This window comes from Anabrus simplex, chromosome 1, assembly GCF_040414725.1.
Source record: "Anabrus simplex isolate iqAnaSimp1 chromosome 1, ASM4041472v1, whole genome shotgun sequence".
Taxonomy (NCBI): Eukaryota; Metazoa; Arthropoda; class Insecta; order Orthoptera; family Tettigoniidae; genus Anabrus; species Anabrus simplex.
The window spans coordinates 626155267-626178238 of record NC_090265.1 but is presented as its reverse complement, the minus strand read 5'-3'; the positions used below and the strand labels follow the sequence as shown (position 1 = coordinate 626178238).

The 22972-nt window shown below is 38.5% G+C and overlaps 1 protein-coding gene across 2 annotated transcripts in view; it reads left to right on the top strand.

The window, feature by feature from the left end:
* Positions 1-1049: 1049 nt before the first annotated feature.
* Papss (PAPS synthetase) overlaps positions 1050-22972 on the top strand; it is a 258890-nt gene continuing 236967 nt past the window's right edge. The window contains exon 1 of one of the 2 annotated variants that reach the window (XM_067135681.2): positions 1050-1509. In XM_067135681.2, coding sequence (XP_066991782.1) covers positions 1471-1509 — 39 coding nt within the window. In that variant the 5' untranslated portion in view covers positions 1050-1470. The remainder of the gene's footprint in view (positions 1510-22972) is intronic. The other variant, XM_067135685.2, reaches the window with a different exon arrangement.

The following is a 22972-nucleotide window of genomic DNA, read 5'->3' as shown; positions in this document are numbered from 1 at the left end:
AATTCCCGACCCTGTCGGGAATCGAACCCGGGACCCTGTGACCAAAGGCCAACACTCTAACCATTTAGCCATGGAACAGAACACCGTGACAGTGATTTTAAATAACAATAATGTTATGAGTTTTACGTCCAACTACGTACATTTTTATGGTTTTCGGAGATGTCGAGGTGCCAGAATTTAGTCACCCAGGAATTCTTTCATTTCCAGCAATTCTACCGACACGAGGCTGACGTATCTGAGCACCTTCAAATACCATCGGACTAAACCAGTATCAAACCTGCCAAGTTGGGCTCAGAAGTCCAGATAACTATGCTATCATTATTAGAATCGATGGCATATTCAGTGGAGTGGGTGAGAGACGCCGTGAACGGATATTTTCATACTTTATTATGCGTATGTAGTTGTAGTAATACCTTTCGCAAGTCATCATCAAATTCAGATTATTTATTTTGCTCACTCATTAAGAATATTTATATCGTACCGGTCCATCGCAATCCCATAAAACCTCGGCGACCACTTGTACATTATGCTCCATCCAACAGCAGGCGAGAGAGCGAACGTGTGACGTCATGCTGTCATCGAGTCTTCGCAAGCGAAACGAGCCCGAGCCTGGACTCGAAAGAGTCGAGCTCGAGCATTCACTTTGGAGTCGAGTACCGCGATTCCAGGCATCACTCGCGCACATCACTACTTCATTTGTTGACAAGAGAACGATGGGTCAACCACGTAGCCAATCTTGAAATAAAAACTTGCCGCTTCGATAATAAAATAGTTCAAACTTTCAAATGCATCATTGCTATGGAATAGGGATTTATCTTAATATCTACTTTTTTGTCTAACATGAAGACAGGCAGAACCAGAATGTCGCTATAACCTTTAGCTAATAAGTTAAAGTGGAATAAAGCATTTGAAGTAATGCCCGGGATAAAATTTATGGGTTACCTTGACATAAATGCATCGTACTACGGCTTCCAATTTTGACAGATGTAAATAAGAGTGTTAGTAATCAATGTGATTGCGTTAACAATTTTCCGTTTCAAAACAATGTTATAAAGAGAGGTCCAGGACATTAATTATATCGAAACATATTTTTAAGTGGTGCTCCAAACCATTTGCCAGAGAAGTGCAGTACTGTTTCTGGAGTAACAGTGAGTTCGATGCTTTAGGAGAGAGTGGTAGAGTAGGGTAACCTAACAGGCGGTGACAACTTGTCAGAGCGAAGGAGAGAGTTACCGGACGGTAGTTAACAGGCAGTTGATGAAGACAGTGACGTATTAAGTTCCACAGGCTGCTGCTGCTCTTCCAATAAATTGACCTACTTCCTTGTTGTAAACAAACTTTACCGAACTTGCCACTTCTATTGGTAGTAACCTAGAATTTATCTCGCTGGTGGTATCAGTTGATAATTAACATTATCCTGTTACATTTTAAATAGGTTAGGTCAATTACAGTTTTTGGGAGCAAATCATAATGCCAGAAGAAAAGGAAATTATCAAGAAACAAAGAACTGTAAGTATTAGTATGTCAACATGAGCTTTTACTGATAGACTGTGTATCTATTTTACTTTAACTGAACCCAACTTTTCATTCATGCTGTATGCTTCAGGTTATACCTGAGTAATTGGTGTGGACCTGGTCTAACCTCTCATAAATTCTTGACATTTCCTTATCAGATATACATGTTTTACATTTATTACTATGTTACAAGCTAGGAGGTATTGAAGACTTTGATGTTTAAAGGAGGGAAGTTATTCTTTTTTTGACAGCAAGTTAAATTATTGCCCCCAAAGTCGAATTTCCAAAATGGATTAGAATACTTATAATATAGAATTATTAAAATCAAAGGAGTTCAGGTGTCTCTTCATGATATCAATCGTACCGAGTCACATCTGCAAGTTCCAGGTCGTGCTTACACAAGACCATCAATGAAGTTTATTCATGCATTTCCTCTTAATTATTTGGTGTATTCTACAAAACTTGACAAAGAATTGTTTTATAACTTCATTTTAAGTACCGCTCTGCCCATATCTAACACACACACCCTTATGTTGTTTTTTTTTTAATGGAAATGGGAATTATGTCCTTTTGAGGATTTGTTTCTTCTTTGAGATTAAATATATAATTGCTAGAAAAAGTCTTACTGTGCTTACTCGTCAGTGTTGTCATAGGAATTCAAAAGGCTAGAAAGAAAATTAGTTTAAAATTCCATGTGTTAAAGAGAGAATTCACGAGACTCTTTTGGTAATACTGGATGTTTTTGAATACTATGTTATGCTAGGTCATCTCACTTTATAATGCCAATAATGCCTACGTCTGTGGTAGACATCAATATTAAAAGTCTTCTGTTATGAATCTGAATTGCGCTTTGTTTCTGACTCTGCTGTGTTGATTAAGAATGGTTTTTGAAAACACTGTTCAGTGTTCCCATACATGTTTAGGCCTACTCAGTAGAGCTCAAGAGAGAAAAATTTGCTATATCTTTGTATCGAAATGTTGATAGACCCCTAATAAACTGGAGACATGGGAAATAGACTGGTAAGGAGGAAAGGGGTGTAAATGGAAAAGTGAGAAGAACTGCAAGTCAGTCAACTCTAAGATATTTAGTAGAAATAATTATTAGAAGAATAAAGAAGTAGAGGAGATAACTGTACAAGTGTGTTCAAAATTCCCCAAAATTTGATTTAGGCTTAAAAGAATTGAAATTCAGAATTGATAGATGAAGATAGAAGAATATATCAGCTAATGTTGAACTCTAGTACACAAGTATATTAAATAGAGAGACCCTACACAATGTTCTCAGAGTACTCTCCTGTTCGCCCTGTTACAAGTGACAGATCGGTTCTGTATTGACTTGACAATTTTTTGACATTAAAATCTTCCTTTAAAAGAAATTATATTATTTGATCCACCTATTAAATACACCTAGACTATCTACTTCATTATAAATGGAAATTATAGTCATATTTTATAAATAGGTAGTACATGTTTTGACCCACATACCATCCTCACCTGAATATATATATATTTTTTTCTATGCTAGTGGTTTTACGTCGCACCAACACAGATAGGTCTTATGGCAACGATGGGAGAGGAAAGGCCTAGGAGTTGGAAGGAAGCGGCTGTGGCCTTAATTAAGGTACAGCCCCAGCATTTGCCTGGTGTGAAAATGGGAAACCATCTTCAGGGCTGTTGACAGTGGGATTCGAACCCACTATCTCCCGGATGCAAGCTCATAGCCGCGCTCCTTTAACCGCACGGCCAACTCGCCTAGACACCTGAATATTGTGGTAGACATCCTAAAAAATAAAAATATAAAATAGGTCACATAAGACATGATAAAATGAGATGAGAAAAATAATAAACACACTTAAAAATGTAAAACAACATGCAGTGTCTTTCTTTTGTCTAAAATATTTCTTTTCAGTTATAAAAACCAGTAGCAAACGTAGTAGATGTAGTCTTAAATGTTATCAATAAACAAAATAGATGCTTTAAATTTGGACAAATGGGCCGGGGATGATCCACTGTGGATTGAAACCTGTACTACCTACTAATTATTAATAATAATAATAATAATAATAATAATAATAATAATAATAATGTTATTTACAGCCTTTACGTTCCACTAACTACTTTTATGGTTTTCGAAGACGCCAAGGTGCCGGAATTTTGTCCCGCAGTAAATCTGCTGACACGAGGCTGATGTATTTGAGCACCTTCAAATACCACCGCACTGAGCCAGGATTGAACCTGCCAAGTTGGGGTCAGAAGGCCAACTCCTCAACCGTCTGAGCCACTCAGCCCAGTCTACTAATTATCAGAAGAATAAAGAAGTAGAGGAGATACTGTACAAGTGTATTCAAAATTCCCAAAAAATTGATGTAAGTTTAAAAAGAAAATGTACTACCAAAATTCCAAAGGGGGTAGAAATGGTATATAGGACAGAGGGAGGACTATTCAATCTTAGCAGACTACGAGCAAACACTAAAATATCTGCTACTTTTCTTGAACTCCAGTATGCAGACGTTAATGATATATTGGCAAACTACAAAAATGATCTTCAGCACACCCTGGATGCATTTTTTTTTTGTTTTGTTTTGTTTTTTGTTTTTTTTGCTAGGGGCTTTACGTCGCACCGACACAAATAGGTCTTATGGCGACGATGGGATAGGAAAGGCTTAGGAGTTGGAAGGAAGCGGTCGTGGCCTTAATTAAGGTGCAGCCCCAGCATTTGCCTGGTGTGAAAATGGGAAACCACGGAAAACCATTTTCAGGGCTGCCGATAGTGGGATTCGAACCTACTATCTCCCGGATGCAAGCTCACAGCCGTGCGCCTCTACGCGCACGGTGGATGCATTTAACAAGGCATATAGGAGCTTTGGTCTAGACATAAACACCAGTAAAACACATGATTAACGGAACTAGCTTAAAAAATATTGAACACGTTCCTTATCCGGGCAGTCACAAATGCAAACATTGACGCTGATATTTAATATTATCTCAAATGTGCTAGTGCAGCCTATGGTCGTATGAGAAGTAGGGTGTTTGACAACCATATCATCAGTACTCAAACTAAGCTATATGTATATCAAGCCATTGTTGTTCCAACTCTATGGTTGTGAAACTTGGGTTACACACAGAAGGCTTACTCTGGCTGGAAAAATAGCATCAACACTGCATTAGGAGAATCCTAGGGATGAAATGGCAAGACAGACGCACTAACGTAAGTGTTTTGGTGCAAACTAATAGAACCAACATTGAAGTTCTCATAATAAAACACTAGCTTCGATGGACAGGTCATGTGATTCGCATGCCTCAGTCACATCTCCCAAAACAAATCGTGTAATGTCATTAAGAGGGTCAGACAGAGAAAAAAGGGTGGGTATCAAAATCGCTATAAAGGCATTCTGAAGGCGAATCTAAATGAACTACAGTGGAGGAAAACTTCTGGCCGACAAATGCAGTACTAGGAAAGAGCGTATGAATAGCAGAAGTATCAATTCACAAGGACCAGTGGTTTCCCAAGACGCCATGTGCCAGCATTATGGAAGAGTCTGTGGTTCCAGAATTAGATTATACAGCCATCAAAGAACTCATGTAATTTGAACTTTACCTTTGGAAGACAATCATACTTGTTAACAAGTGATAGTGTAATAATAATAATAATGATAAATACCTTAACTTTCAAAATATTGCTATAATTTCCATTTATAATTAAGTGGTTATTTTAGATGTATTGAAAAGGTAGCCCAATGAAAACAATTTCTTTTAAAAAAGGATTTTAATGTTAAAACATTTAAGTTACCAGAGATATTGAAATTGGCCTCCATGTTCTACCTGTAGAAATAGTCTTCGTCCCTATCAGTTTTTCAGTGTTTTGATGTAACTGTTGACTCTGCTGCAAGAGTGAGACGATCCTGGCTCAATCCAATGGTATTTGAAGGTGTTCAAATACGACAGCCGTTTGTCAGTAATAGAACTCCTGCGGCACAAAATTCGGGCACCTAGGCGCCCCTGAATACCATAAAAGTAGTTAGTGGGATATAAACCAATAACATTATTAAGAGTGAGACATTGGGAGACTTGAGATGTTGTAAATTGACCGGCAAGGAGGGAGCAGGTGAAGAAGTTAGAAGAAACGGAATGACAGGGATTTCCATCAGGCTCTTTCTCTGGTTGGTTTAACATTCATTTCCATTTCAGTTGCAAATTTGATGTTGGTCTAGATGCAATACTTGTGAAATCAAATTTAATTTTTTAATTTCGTGTGGCTATTTCTAGCTGAGTGCAGCCCTTGTAAGGCAGACCCTCTGATGAGGGTGGGCGGCATCTGTCATGCGTATGTAACTGCGTGTTATTGTGGTGGAGGATAGTGTGTTATGTGTGGTGTGTGAGTTGCAGCAATGTTGGAGATGGCACAAACATCCAGCCCCTGGGCCATTGGAATTAACCAATGAAGGTTAAAATCTCCGTCCCGGCCGGAATCGAACCCGGGACCCTCTGAACCGAAGGCCAGTACACTGACCATTCAGCCAACAAGTTGGACATGAAATCAAATTAAAAACTGTTTTATGGTACTAGGAGTCAAAACTCATTGGTCATGGTGAAGACGTACGTTTATAACACCTATGACCTGGCTTTCACACTGTTGTAAGATAGGCATTTCCAGCCTACAGTCCAATCACCTACAATATCTATAACACAGAGGTGAAACATTAATTTTACATTTACTATTTCATAGCCGACTATTCGTCATTGTTCCAAATGACTTAATCATGAGCATTAATAAATACAGCTTGTAATAAGTACGATTTCCTAATATTTTGTATGGCTACAACGTACTGCATTGTAAAAGAAATAAAATATTGATGTAACTACATAATGTTTGACTGAGATGGACAAATTGCCTGTTAGAGGGTACAGCAAAGAACAGGTAGAAGGGGATAACAGTAGATCGAACAATAATGTATGAAAACAATGCTTACATACCTAATGTTGGAAGATTTAGTAGACACATGATGCAAAACATATAGGCCTACTTGGAATTTCACTTCAGTTTATAAATTATAATTGAGGAACACTATCTTCGATAATTTTGTGGTCGTAAGTGGTCGTCTCAACTCAGTTAAAGTATTTCCAGCTCTGGAAAAAACACGCTTACACGGAACAGAACTACCAACAACACATAGTCGTCTTAACATCAGGTGGTACAGCCTTGGGTAATAAATTTTTTCTTGCTACCACCTAAAGGGATCCGCCTTCCTTGCCAGCAATGGTTCATCAATATACTTATCATATTCTATTATCGTGGCAGCCAGCGGCGTAATGGGGTTTGTAAAATGTTTAACACTGGAGCCGAACTCTCCCCACAATAAATCTTCATCCGAGTCCTCTGCAGGTTGTTGCTCCTCTGATTCCCTTAGCACCTCATCGCAAGAAATTCTCACAGATGCAGCTTTTTGGATAAGGGATTGTTTCGCCTTATTGTACGCTGTAGTAGACAGAAAATCTTGAATCTGGGATTGAGCAAGGTGGCTTCAGCTAAAACGGTTCGGTCTTGAATGTCTTTGAACCGTTTATCAACTTTGGTTTTAAGTTTTGCAACCACTGATGATATTTCTTTTGGCTTATTTACATTTTCAATTTTCTCAAAATATTTATTCAAGCACCGAGCAAATAAAATCAGTTTGTGAACAGTCACTTGTTTCTCAGAGCTTACATCCTCGGTGATCTGTAAAAACTGTTTGAGAATTTTGCACATTTCATCCAATATATCAAAATCTTCACTGGATAGAATGATCCCGGGATTCACTAGCGCCAAAGTTGACACAACAGCTTCTCTATTTTTCACCACACTTTGAAACATAGCATAGGTGGAATTCCATGTGGTAGGCACCTCTTGCTTAAGAGTTTGCTCTGGAAGTCCCATTTGTTTCTGGATCTATTTTAATTTAGAGAGAGCACGTGGACTCCATTTAAAATATTCTACCACATCTTTCACTTTGGTTTTGAGTTCTTCAATTTCCCCTAAAGCGTTCAGCACTATAAGATTTAAAGTGTGCACAAAACACGGAATGTGTTGATATCCTGGATTTCTTGCTGCTGCAATCATATTTGGTGCACTCTCAGACACAACAGCAACAATTTTACAGTCAATTTCCCATTCCTGGCATACCCACTTTATTTCATTGGCAATGTTTTCTGCACTGTGGCTTTCGTTGTACACGAAACAGTCCAGTAAGGCACTACACAATTTGGAGTTTCCATCCAAATAATGAACAGTTAAGGCAACATAACTTTCAGACGCTCCTGAGGTCCAGCTGTCCGTGGTCATGCAGCATGCTGTAGTCTGGGATAAGCTGGCCATTTTTTTTAGATTCGTTGTGCCCAGCTGTGGAGCGCGTTTGAACTTATTTTGCACAATGTTTCTTCTTCTTTTCTTCCCAATATCTCTTCATTTTTTCACTGTGTTCCTTTCTGCGTGTTTCTGTCCAGCCTGTATTTTTTCTTGTTGGTTTCTCTGCAAATTTATGTTTGTTTACTAAGCTTCTAAATTTCATTCTATCTTGAATGGTTTCGTCTTCAATACCCATTTCTTGTAGATCTTCATGAATTTCTGCTAACCAATTGTTGCGGATTTTCAAGGTTAGAGCTAGATTTAGAATTTTCTTTGTCAGCCTGTTGTTATCCATTCTGTGTAGGTGTCCGTAGAATTTTAGTCGTCTCTTTCTGATGGTATCTGTGATTTTTTCTGTGAACTGAAAAATTTCGTGTGGTTTCTTTTTCATCCAAATTCCATTTTCGAACTTTGGTCCTAGGATTTTTCTGAGAATTTTCCTCTCTTGTTTCTCAATGCTTTTCATTTGTGACCTGCCGCCAATGATCAGTGTTTCAGATGCATAAAGTGCCTCTGGTTTGATGACTGTATTGTAGTGTCGTAATTTTGCATTTTTTGATATACATCTTTTGTTGTATCTGTTCCATGTGATTTTGTAAGCCCTTTGCAGTTTAGCAGTTCTTTCTTTGTTAGCTTCCTGATTTAACCCTGCTGGCTAAATAATTTCACCTAGATACTTGAATTTGTCTACTTGGGAAATTATTCCACAATTGGTGATTAATGGTTGATTGTCGAATCTTGATTTAGTTCCTTCCATAAACTGCGTCTTTTCAAATGAAATTTGAAGTCCGGTTTTTGCGGCTATTTCATTCAATTTTTCTATGGATTGGATTGCTTCTTGTCTGTTGTTCGAAAGGATCGCAAGGTCATCTGCGAAAGCTAAGCAGTCAAGGTGAATTTTGTCTTTAAGAAGTCTGCCAATGTTTATACCTTTAGTTTCTTTTCTCCATTCACGAATCACTTTTTCCAAAACTAAATTGAATAGTAGTGGGGATAGTCCATCTCCCTGTCGGATGCCAGTTCTGATTTCGAACGGTTCAGAAATTTCTCCCAAGAACTTAACTTTTGATGTTGTGTTGGTCAGAGTTTGTTTAATCAATTCCCTCGTTTTCCTGTCGACTTGAAATTCCTCTAGTATGTTGAACAGGGTCTGCCGATCTATGGAATCATACGCTTTTTTGAAGTCAACAAAGGTGATTACTGTTTGTTTGGTTTTGCGAATCTGCAGTATGGTTTTTAGGTTTAGGATTTGTTCTGCGCAGGATCTCCCTTTTCGGAATCCAGCCTGATAATCTCCGATCAGGTGGTCTGTTTGTTTCTCTAATCTATTAAGTAGAGCTTTAGAGAAGATTTTATATACGAGTGAGAGGAGAGAAATTCCTCTGTAGTTATTAATATCTGATTTGTCTCCTTTCTTGTGAAGCGGGTGAATCAATGCACATTTCCAATCCTCCGGAATTTCTTCAGAAAACCAAATGTCCTGCAAGATGTTTTGAATACTCTGGGCCAGTTTGTCACCACCAATTTTCAACATTTCAGCGATTATTCCATCTTCTCCTGGTGCTTTGTTGTCTTTTAAATCTCTGATTATTTGTTTGACTTCTTGTAATGTGGGGGGTTCTGAATCTGGATTAGGTGTTGGTTTTTCATAGGTGATTGTTCCTTTGGAGATTCACAGTTTAAAAGGTTCATGAAATGGTTTGCTAGGAGTTCACAATTTCCCTTATTACTTGTTTCCAAAGTCCCATCTGTACGTTTGAAACAGAGACTAGGTGCCTGGTAATTGGGTAATTCTTCTCTGAATGTTCTGTAGAAGTTCCGTGTATTGTTTTTCTTGAAATCTTCTTCTATTTCTACCAGTCTGTTTTGATCATATTTTCGTTTTTCAGATCTGATGATTTTTGAGGTTTGTTTCTGTGTTTTGAAGAATTCATCACGATTTTGATCAGTTTTATGGGAACTCCAGTTTAGCCAGGACCTAATTCTGACTTCTATGGCCTTGTCACAGGTGTCATTCCACCACCTGTGTTTGCGTTTCCTTGGGGGATTGCTGATGTTTTGTGAAGCTTTCAAGAGTGTGTCCTTGAGTTCTAGCCAGTTTGAAGGAGTATCGTTGGAGATATTCGCAAGGAAATTGTCTGAGTTCTGTCTCAGAAATTCAGGGTCGATTCTTGGGTTTCTGATTGTTTTGGTTTTCTTCCTGTTGGGTTGAAACTTTACTTTAACAAGAGATAGGTGGTGGTCAGAGTCAATAATTCCCTTTTTGACTTTAACGTTCATAATTTCTTTTTGGTTTTTCTTGGAAATAGCCACATTGTCTAGTTGAAATTCTCCTAAATGCATGTTCGGGGATCTCCATGTCATTTTCTTTTGTGGAAGTGCCAGGAAATGGGTTGACATCAATTTTAGATCGAAATTCTCGCAGAAGCCAATTAAACGTTCTCCATTTTTATTGGTTCTTTTGTGAGCAGGGTAAAGTCCTACAGTGGTCCTAAATTTCTTCTCTTTGCCAATTTGTGCATTGAAGTCCCCCAGCAGAATTTTGACATGATGTTTTGGAACTTTGGCTGTAGTTTCTTCTAGTAATTCCCAGAAGTCATCTACCTTCTGTGGGTCTTTTGTATTGTAATTGTTTGTTGGTGCATGTGCATTGATTAGTGTATAAGTTTTGTTTCCTGATTTGATTGTCATTAGCGAAATTCTTTCAGAAGGAGATGTAAAGTATAATACCGAATTTGTGATATTTTTTCTCACTGCAAAACCAGTGCCAAATTGTAATATTTTGTTAGGGAGGAGGGTAGCTGGTTTACCTTTATAAATTCTATAGTTTCCTGATTCAAAATGATTTTCGTCACTGTACCTAGTTTCTTGGAGTGCCAGAATTTGGATGTTGAGTTGGTCTAATGTGTCTGTTAAGTGCTTCAACTTTCCAATTTTGCGAAGCGTGTTGATGTTTAAAGTGCCAATAAAATGTTTTTCCTTTGGGCGAAGAGATTTGGGAAGCTCCGATACATTCCCGCATGATTTTCTCGGTCCCCCAGAATCCGATGACCGAGAAAACCTAGTATGAATACTAGGGTCTGGGGTAGTAGTATCATTAACTGACGTTGCCATCATGCTAGTAAGTTGAAGATAATGGGGAGATTGATCTTTGTTATTGTGTCTTTAACATTGTTATATGTCGAATCGAGAAGTACATTCGATAAAGTTTTTCGAGAAGGCAATACGTAATTTGGATTTAAATTATGCAGCAATTCCGTAAACGCTGGCTGTTCAACTATTCTGAACGAATGATATTGTTTCACAATAAGTTTTAACACAATATTGTCCAACATTTTGCTTTTCAACACTGGAAGAGGTCTGGAAAAAAGTCGCTCATTTTGCTCTGTCCGGTTCTTTGTCTTTTGGCTGGTGGCTGCGATGATTCTTCGGTAGATGTTGAGGGTATAGGTCCAATTGCAGATGTTGAGGGTACCACAGCAATCAACATTTCGTAATTTATTTAAATTTATGAGATGTCAGATAATCCAGATGCGATAATTCATTCGCTTGTTGTTTATTCCTCCCGGACAGTGAATATAATTGCTTCGTAATCCATATCAGCATGGCATTACATCTACATGTTGATATCAGTGGCATCCGGCAACAGTCTGGCTGCAACCAGGCCGTGTCGTCTCAAAACTCACGAATTCCAGGAAGAGGATTAGTAAGAACAAGTTTCTCTACCTGGGCCAGTCTCAAAACTCATGAGCGGGGCCAGTTCTTCTTTGAATGGATAAATGTGCATCCTATTAGTGATGGGATAATGGAATAATTTTAATAAGCGAATAACTTCCATCCGATTATTTAAATAATCGAATGAATAATCAAATCAAATAATCGAATGAGTTTCAAATATTTCAGTTATATTGCGCAGAATAATGGGATGCATCATGAATATTCTTTTCCGGTTTAAGTGTGTCGGGTTGATTGAAGCAAGCGAATAGATGAACGCTTACAAAAAATAGAAATACACCTTTTTCCAAATGAATTTCCAAATGTTGAAACTAAATGAGTGAATTAACTGTCTTGATCTCTTAATATTTCTAAATAAAATTCCTTATTCAAGTAAATGCCCCCTTCTGGCTGAATAATGGAACTAAGCCCCAGTACTATACCACCTGACAGTTTCTTTTAACTAGCAGCGGGCAATATACCTACTTTAATTTTATGTCATCCGGCTGCACGCATAAATGGTTAGCATGCTGGCCTTTGGTCCAAGGGGTCCGGGGGGGTCCCGGTTCTGTTTCCGGTCGGGTACGAATTTTTAACTTTCATTAGTAAATGGCTCCAAACAAGAGCCAAGGCAGACAGGGTTTGGTACGTAGATGAAAGAAACAGAGCGAAACAAATAGTTGTTGAATCCAAAAAGAAGTCGTGGGAAGATTTTGGTAATAACTTGGAAAGGCTAGGTCAAGTAGCAGGGAAACCTTTCTGGACAGTAATAAAGAATCTTAGGAAGGGAAGGAAAAAGGAAATGAACAGTGTTTTGAGTAATTCAGGTGAACTCATAATAGATCCCAGGGAATCACTGGAGAGGTGGAGGGAATATTTTGAACATCTTCCCAATGTAAAAGGAAATCATCATGGTGGTGTTGCAGACAGCCAAGCTCATGGGGAGGAGGAAAATGATGTTGGTGAAATTATGCTTGAGGAAGTGGAAAGGATAGTAAATAAACTCCATTGTCATAAGGCAGCAGGAATAGATGAAATTAGACCTGAAATGGTGAAGTACAGTGGGAAGGCAGGGATGAAATGGCTTCATGGAGTAGTAAAATTAGCGTGGAGTGTTGGTAAGGTACCTTCAGATTGGACAAAAGCAGTAATTGCACCTATCTATAAGCAAGGGAACAGGAAGGATTGCAACAACTATCGAGGTATCTCATTGATTAGTATACCAGGCAAAGTATTCACTGGCATCCTGGAAGGGAGGGTGCGATCAGCCGTTGAGAGGAAGTTGGATGAAAACCAGTGTGGTTTCAGACCACAGAGAGGCTGTCAGGATCAGATTTTCAGTATGCGCCAGGTAATTGAAAAATGCTACGAGAGGAATAGGCAGTTGTGTTTATGTTTCGTAGATCTAGAGAAAGCATATGACAGGGTACCGAGGGAAAAGATGTTCGCCATACTGGGGGATTATGGAATTAAAGGTAGATTATTAAAATCAATCAAAGGCATTTATGTTGACAATTGGGCTTCAGTGAGAATTGATGGTAGAATGAGTTCTTGGTTCAGGGTACTTACAGGAGTTAGACAAGGCTGTAATCTTTCACCTTTGCTGTTCATAGTTTACATGGATCATCTGCTGAAAGGTATAAAATGGCAGGGAGGGATTCAGTTAGGTGGAAATGTAGTAAGCAGTTTGGCCTATGCTGATGACTTGGTCTTAATGGCAGACTGTGCCGAAAGCCTGCAGTCTAATATCTTGGAACTTGAAAATAGGTGCAATGAGTATGGTATGAAAATTAGCCTCTCGAAGAGTAAATTGATGTCAGTAGGTAAGAAATTCAACAGAATCGAATGTCGGATTGGTGATACAAAGCTAGAACAGGTGGATACTTTCAAGTATTTAGGTTGTGTGTTCTCCCAGGATGGTAATATAGTAAGTGAGATTGAATCAAGGTGTAGTAAAGCTAATGCAGTGAGCTCGCAGTTGCGATCAGCAGTATTCTGTAAGAAGGAAGTCAGCTCCCAGACGAAACTATCTTTACATCGGTCTGTTTTCAGACCAACTTTGCTTTACGGGAGCGAAAGCTGGGTGGACTCAGGATATCTTATTCATAAGTTAGAAGTAACAGACATGAAAGTAGCGAGAATGATTGCTGGTACAAACAGGTGGGAACAATGGCAGGAGGGTACTCGGAATGAGGAGATAAAGGCTAATTTAGGAATGAACTCTATGGATGAAGCTGTACGCATAAACCGGCTTCGGTGGTGGGGTCATGTGAGGCGAATGGAGGAGGATAGGTTACCTAGGAGAATAATGGACTCTGTTATGGAGGGTAAGAGAAGTAGAGGGAGACCAAGACGACGATGGTTAGACTCGGTTTCTAACGATTTAAAGATAAGAGGTATAAAACTAAATGAGGCCACAACACTGGTTGCAAATCGAGGATTGTGGCGACGTTTAGTAAATTCTCAGAGGCTTGCAGACTGAGCGCTGAAAGGCATAACAGTCTATAATGATAATGTATGTATGTATGTATGTATGTATGTATGTATGTATGTATGTATGTATGTATGTATGTATGTATGTATGTATGTATGTATGTATGTAGTTAATTCCTATGTCTCGGGAACTGGGTGTTCGTGCCGTCTTCAGCATTAGACATCTTAGGTAGGGCCTCATCCTCACAGACATGCAGGTCGCCTATACGGCGTCAACTCTTAAGACCTGCACCAGACATCCCCGGAGGCCACACGTCATTATTATAAATTCATGTTAAAGGGGAAAATGCATTATATTAGCTTTAAGACAACAGCAACATATTTTTAAAATAATGATAATAATACACCTCGGTCTCTGTCATTCACTAACCATTATTTTTCCCCTGTGGGTTGGGGTGGCAGAATAAGATTGACAGTATCTCCTGCCTGTCGTAAGAAGCGACTAAAAAGGGGCCCAAGGGGCTCTTAAATTGTTTAAGAAAAGACTAGATAAACAACTTATAGGCAATCTGCTACCGGGATTACTGCCCTGAGTCGGTGGAAAAACATGGGTTGAAGCGAAGCGTGAGTCACCTCACACCTAATCCCTCCTGCAGTCCGGATTCGTGAATTTTGAGACTCATTAGAGTGTGTACTTTAGCTACCAGTTTGTAGTCGTGAGTTATGATACTATTTGTTACTAATTATAGTCCGTGAGTTTTGAGACGTAACCAATCAGGCGAGGTAATGACAGTTCCTGCGGTAGACAACCACACATCAACACGTGGTGGCCCTTGCCATGCGTTCTGAAGTATCCCAGTCATTCTCCAATCAACGCGGAGACCGCGGGCGGATACATGATGTTTGTTTACATCATTTTCTGTTCCCTCGATGACGGCAGAAATACTGCAATATACTATGATGATGTAACATGGCACGTGTCGATGCTTTCATCCCATCCCATAGTTTTAGGCCTATTTACTATCCGTGTGCTCACGAAACTTCAAAATACATGAACTACTTATTTATAATTATTTTGTATATCTTAACCATTTATAATTTTTGGTAAAATCCAGTGTTACGAATTACTTTGTTTGACATAATACAATAATTGAATTTCAATTAGAGATTCAGTATACTTTAATGTTGCTCGTGATAGTTTGTATTTACACAGAGTAGTGACTAGTGAAGAAACCTTTCACGCATCTATGGATCTTTGGAATCGTTCTCCGTCCGGCTTGAACAAGTCGCGAAAGAACTGGAAAAGAATCGTGAACGAATCGATTCTTGAAGAAGAATCGTAATGCCCAACCAAGACCGACTCCAATCCTCAGACCTTAATGCTACTCTCGATCGTTCAAAGATAGCGAATCGGGTAGCCGGAATTGTTGGAAATCTGGGTTTGTTTTGCTTTGTTGTTATCGTATGTAGTCTGTGTAATTTGATGAAAGTTGACGATAAATGTTAATTTCTTTGTAGAATATAAGTGTGCGAGTGTCAGTGGACACATACGATCTGTAATTATACGAAGTAATGGGAAAATATGCTTGTTTTGATCGTGTTTTTACCCATTAAAGAACATGAGTGCACTAGGTGGACCAGGTTTTAGTCTAACTATGGCAATGCCTCTCATACAACTATTCTTAAGTTTCCTACGGAATAGAACATTAAGATAGAAATGGATTAGGAATATACATCGTGATTATTTTGAAGTCCATGACAAAACTGTAGCGTGAATGCATCATTTTGAGAATGAGTCTGAGGTTAGGGAAGCCATTTCTCTACTTCCAAACTATTCGTGTTCCTCGAAAAATATTAATTTAGATAGAATATAATTGATATTGTGTTATTCCGTCAGTGTCTATGTGCTTCAAAGTGTCGAGTGATTTAGATGCAAGTTTATTTTACAATAATCTGTGCTTTGCCTGCGGAAATGTTTGGCTGGATCTTGGAGTAGAACAAAACTTATAAGTGTGAGAGTTGGAGCAATCTGTATACTGTTACATAGAAGAAATGTGACTTAGAGGGATTAGCTGGGTTTGTAACGTAAGGTTTTACACTACCAACACCTTCCGATTCAGGCTGTGGTTATCTGATATCAAGCAGACTGCGCCGAACTGAAGCTCGTCCATGTGGTCAGTGGCGAATATAGAATATATTTTGGGGGGGGGGGGGGGGCAAGATTGATGTAAGGTCAGGTTAAGTATTTTTAAGAGGTCAGACGATTTCAAACACTTTAGAAAGGAAAAAGGAAACATTGATTTGGGCTGATTCATTCATACATACATACATACATACATACAGTACACCAATGGTTACAAAACGAAGTCCATGTTTTGGTACACTTGCAAACTTATCAAGAACTTCTTCGTCACTAACTATAATGTCTCTGTGGATAGCGAGTAAAGCAAGCCCGTTAAGCCTACTTTCAGATGTGCTCTTCCTTAATTAAGTCTTCAGTCTCCTTAGGCTAAAGAAAGTTCTTTCTACGGTTGCGATAGAAACAGGAAGAACTACGAGTAATTTGAGAAGGGTATAAATGTTGGGGAAGAAAGTCTTGTCACATTTTTCTAGAGAACTTACAGCCATTTTGGGAAGATTTGAAGGATTTTCCTGACTCCACTTTTCTTTCCACAACATAAACTCACTTTGCACAATCTCTTTATGTGACAGACTTTCTTCGTAGAAACTAAAAGCAGCCTCCAGTGAACCGAAATCTGTTACGTTACACAATTGTGGAAGGATGTTTTGTAAGGATGCAACTATTTTCTTGTGAGATTCAAAGCGTTCTTTTAGTGAGTTACAAAAATCGTCCAGGTATGGCACATAAACATCTACTCGATAGTATTCTTCTTCTGTGGTGTAAGGGACGTTGCTACGTGCTGTTTGAAGGCAGCAAATTCTTGGAATCTCTTCTTTAATGTCAAGTTTGGCAGCGAATGACTTTGCTTGATTATGCAAGGCTTTAAATGAGTCATCAGCATTTGCCCTCTCCTTCGACAGAAGGTGGAAGACACTCATGACGTTAGTCAAGGCCTGTTGAAGATCTATATTGTTGTTTTGAAACTGCTCAGATAAGTTATGCATGGTTGATAGCATCCAGCTCAAAACAAAAAGATTAATAAGAAATGCAAATTGACTAATAGCACTACTTAGAGTGTGAGCCTTAGATGCTGAATCACTTAATTCCTCTTCTATATTGCAAAGGGAGAGAAAGGCTCCGAAAAGTCTTTAAATAAAATTACTGAGTCGTGCCTTTCTACCCATCGGGTTTCGCACATTGAAATAAGTTTGTTTCTTTTGTTCTGAACAACATTCAGAAATCATTGATTTCAATATTTCGGTTCTTTTGGCTGATATATGAAAGAATCCACAGACTTCTTTTATGACACCCATACAGATTCTTATAGAGGGTACTTTTTTCGCATCTGACAAACATAAATTTAAAGTGTGTGAAGAACAATGTGTACACAGGGCCAACGGTAGTTTTTCTCTGATGGAAGCTTGTACTCCTCCGAATTGCCCGCTCATCGTAGCAGCACCATCGTACCCTTGGTCTCTCATTTTGTTTAGGTCAAGCCCTAATGTTGACAAGGTCTCCAGTATTGTGTTGGCCAAACCTGCTCCAGTGACGTCATAAACGGGGACGAATGTCAAAAAATCTTCTCTGATTTTGAAAGTTTGTTCCTCTACATAACATACACGGAGAGAAAACGGTTTGATTTGGCTGATGTCACTGGTTTCATCTCCTAAAATCGAATAAAAACAGACTTTCTGACATTTTCTACAATTTTAGATTGCATTAAGTGACCGAATGTGTTAATAAGTTCGTTTTGAATGAAAGAACTTGTGTACATCGTCTTCCCACCACTGGTTGTTAATTGGTCTTTAAGAATATTATCTCCACTGTTGGCTCGGTATCTCTACAACGATCAAAAATTCCCATCATTTTGGTCCGGTTCTTCAAGGCTTATACATTTTTTCCTTATATACGCCCCTGCATGTGGTTAAATATCAATGTTTAGTCAATAGAGTTTTTGCACTCATGTTCTTTAATGGGTAAAAAGCTATTATATCTTTAGTGTCTGAACGTTTCATTACTAAGGTTACTATCATTGTGTGAAGTGCTGTTATGCCATACGTCAACATTACGTTAACATTACCAGGGCCGTTCATTGGGCTAACATAATCATTTCGGGTGTACTTGGGCTGAGTGACTCAGACGGTTAAGGTGCTGGCCTTCTGACCCCAAGTTGGCAAATTCGATCCTGGCTCAGTTCGGTGGTATTTGAAGGTGCTCAAATACGTCATCCTCGTGTCTGTAGATTTACTGGCATGTAAAAGAACTACTGCCGGACTAAGTTTCGGCACTTCGATGTCTCCGAAAACCGTAATAAATGTAGTTAGTGGGGCGTAAAGCCAATAACATTATTATTTCGGGTGCAGTTCCTATTCGTTGGGTGTTGCATTTAAGAAATTGTCCATCACTTCAAAACTACGGCAACAAATTGTGTTTCACAGTTCTCATGAGAGCGAATAAATCGAGGAATTTCGTACCTTAATTTATTTTGAAACATCATAATGATGTTAGAAGTATTATTTTAACAGTTTATAATGTATTTTCATCTATCCAGCGAAGTGAAATATAAGAAAAAGCGTTATTTGACGAATTAACATTTCTAAATAATCAGCTTTATGGTCTCTTTTCTAGTAGAATATACAGTATGTGATTCTTGTTGGCGAAGCGTTTTCATACGTGTAAAAGTGATTTCCCCTATGATGTTACATTTATCATGTTAATTTACTGCGGTTTACATAATATGTACGTGATATTTTCGTGTTAGCCAATACCAGCAATCCGGCTACTTCGGCCGCCATGTTTTTTAAATATTAGGGTCTGAGGATTGGAGTCGGTCGTGGCCCAACTCAACTAAGTAGCGTGCTGACACTGCGGGAATAATCAGATCAGTTCCGTTTCAGGTCGATAGCTTTTAATTGTGGCAGCTACAAATCGATAGTTTAATCTTTACTTAAAAGAATAACTTGCGATACAGTGTTGGTCACATTAAACAATGCATGTCTGACTGTTAAGTTTACAGTGCGGAGGCTTACTCAAAAAGCACCACCGAAGGTTATGCAGTTCATAGGAAAACCGCTGGTGCCATAATGAGGGGAGCATGGTATGGTAAGGATTTAGATAGTTTGCCATTGATTTCCTCACTGGACCAATAGTATTATTACAGCACGACCGTCGCCCTTGAATGATACCTTGATGTTTTAGTCGTTGAACGATCACCCATACATCAGCAGCTTCCATACTGTCACAGCTATAATTGAGACCGAGACTTCAGTGAAAGCTACATTTTGCTCTGGCCTGTGCCAAGAGACAGATGCAAAAATGCTGCATCCGTCAAGAAATATTAACGGGCTAAGTAAATATATAGTACATTGAAATAAATCGACTTAACCTTATTCCAGTCAAGTGCCTGGGCAGTTGATGATGCCCCCGCTGGAGCCGGGGTACAGAAACGTGTCAGCTGATATGGCCAATTACTCACAAATGAATGAACCAGTCTGAGTAATTTAGATGCTATAACGTAGGCGTTATGAGCTCAAGTTTGAGAGTTTGATCCCGACTCAGTCCGGTTGTGTTTGAAGGTGCTCATATCCGCCAGCCTCGTATCAACAGATAAACTGCACAGTACAAAAAGTAACTCCTGCGGACACAATTCCGGCACCTCCGAAAACCGTAAAACAGTAGTTAGTGGGACGTAAAAACATTATTATTTATTACAAATGAATGGGTGCAAGCGGTCCCTGCTACTGTGCGGGAAAAACTCTAGGAAGATGATGAGGAATGAGTGCGGAGTTTTACTGCAATAAAATTGATAGGAGAAACCGGGGATTCTACAAAAAACTTGTCCCACATATATATATTTTAGTTTTCTAGATTTGAACTCGGGCTCAAGCTGTGAAAGGCTGACGGCTAACCATCTGAGCTTCGACGAGCTTTTTTCTTCTGGAAGTTGAACATTTCGACCATTGTATTCACGAACAAATAGTGCTTACCATTAATAATTACCCAATTTTAAAAAATGGCAGTCGGGTCGATGCCCTCTCAGCTAGCTTATTATTTATTATTATAATTAGTCATATACAGTCATATCAGCGCACTAAATTTTCTTTCAGAACTGGTTTTCGGACTCTTAGGTCCATCAGTGTTGAAATATTTTTAAAAAATTTGATTTTACATGACTGTGTTGTCACATTGAGTTTTAAAACAGAAAATGGAGCCTTGTTGAGATCAACTGTAAAATAAGAAGTGTAAAAGTAACCACACAATACATACAACATTTAATTATGTAAAAAATATTTGACATACCATAGGAAGGGCTGGATTATCCTCGTGATCTAGAATATTAGACAAATGTTCAGCTTTAAGTACGGAGCACGCTGGAAGCACACGATAATACGTCGCTTCAAGGTTGTAAACAGTATGTTGCTTGCGACTGTTTCATTTAAAATTTTACCAGGGTCCGTTATCTGCGCCAGGAATATTTCAATGTTTTCGCGGGTATTTTAGTTCAAATCCATAATTACCTTTAACAACTAATTTCGTGTTCTTTTCGATCCCTAAAAGTTATGATTATTATTATAGATGTGTTCCACAAAATCTGAATATTTGTTGTACTTTACTGCCTTGGAATGTTTTTGGTATCTTTGATTTAAGGCTCAGCCAGTCGTTACAAGTGCGTTTATATACTCCCGGAATAGCATGGGCGCCCATATGACAGTTTGTAGGGGAGGCCCAGACCTGGGGGTACGTAGTATTTTTAATATTTTGGAAGATAAATGGCGACTTGTATTCTGCGGTAGAATAACTCACGGTATCCCCTGCCTGTTGGTGGAGGACGGTACTGCAGCTTCTACGTAATACTGACTTTTAAATCATTTTCTTGAAAGGAAAACACCTGACTACACTAGATTTTTGCCTTTCTCTGAAAGCTGGGGGGGGGGGGGCGCCTTGCCCCCGGTTAAGGGCGTCCTTCGAATTGGTGTAGACATCTTTTTTGTTGATACTATGTCCATTATATGTTCTGATATTTTATTTCTGGTTCTAAATGCTGTTTGGAGTTTAATATATTAGCGATTTTAAAAACTTGATTTCCAAAATGCCTAAATGTTACAAGTTCAGAGATTTCCTTTGTTCTCTCATGGTTTTCCCTTTTTCTCCATTTTCTTTTTTATGTACAATTTTGTCTATCATTTCTGGGTTGCTGCCATTTGCCTTGGCAATTTGTTTTATTATTCTAATTTCTTTCAGTTTGTTTTCATTAGGTACTCATGGGAATTTTTAATAATCTATTAATATAGCTTTAGTAAGCTGTTTTTTTGTGAGTTCCTGGGTGGTTGGCGTTTTTGTTGATGGTGGTGATGGATTGTGTGGTTTTTCTAAAAATATCGAAATCTATCCTATTGTTGATTTTTGTTAATGTGAGGTCCAAGAAATTTAACTTTATGTCGTTTTCTTTTTTCCATAGTGAATTTGATGCTGCTGTCGAGCAAATTTAAACATCCCAGAAGGGTTTCGGGGGTAGTGAGGTCTCCATTTAAAAATACTACCGTGTCGTCAACATAACGGACCCGTAATTTTATTTCCTTCTGATGTATGTCCAAGGTTAATAAATGTTGGCTAAGAAACCTGATAGCGGACGCCCCCCCCCCCCCCATTGGTAAACTTGTGTTTTGCTGGTAGTACTTCCCATTGAACGTGAAGTAATTGTCTATAAATTTATCGTTTCAGTAATTTCTGTGTGACTTAGTCCATCTTGGTTCTTTAAGTTTTCTTCTATTAAGTCTATGGTCTCTTTAATAGCAATGTTGGAATACATGTTGGTCACATCATATGATACCATTATGGTTTCCTCGTTTATAAAATGTCAGAACATATAATTATATAAAGCATATAGTACCAACAAAAAGGATGTATATAGAGATTATATAGGCTCACTTGTAACGACTGCAAAATGTTTTACATAGGAAAGACTGTCCGAGTCTTAAATCAAAGGTTTCAAGAACATTTCAAGGCAATAAAGTACAACAAATATTCAGCTTTTGCGGAACACATTTATAACAATAATCATAACTTTTTAGGGATCCAAAAGGACATGAAAGGTAATTATGGATTTGAACTAAATACCCGCGAAAATATTGAAATATTCCTGGCGCAGATAACGGAACCTGATAAAATTTTAAATGAAACAGTCGCAAGCAGCATATTGTTTACAACTTTGAGGACCGAGCTCGATAGCTGCAGTCGCTTAAGTGCGGCCAGTATCCAGTATTCGGGAGATAGTAGGTTCGAACTAGTGATGGGCATATCGAATGTTTCCTGCTATCGATTGTTAAACGATAGTCCAGGAGCACAACCGAATGTTTTTATTCGATAGTTTTCATTCGGTTTTGGGTGAAATAACGAGCCCATATCAACTTCACTTCATTCGGTTTCCGAATTGCTGACATTCGTTACGGTAGTTACTAATTACTGCAATTTGCACGCTTTTTACAGTGTACGGTCTTATATTTACTCTGATCCTTGCAATTTCGGCTCCCACAAGATCTGTGCTAATCATTAGGAACAATTTATAGAATACTCATTAACATTATGGACACTGGGACCACGTAGACCTACTTATTTTATTATGAAATATTTAATGGTGCACTTGGTCAGTTTTAGGTTAGGCAATCTCTCTTCGTAGGAGGAAGTACAGTAAAATACAATTTTAGTTACTTAACTGGTATCATGTCAAACAATACATGTGCAAACAGCCGTTAAACATAGCTCTCTTCAAAGCTGTCATAGATTTTCAGATACTTACATTATATTTT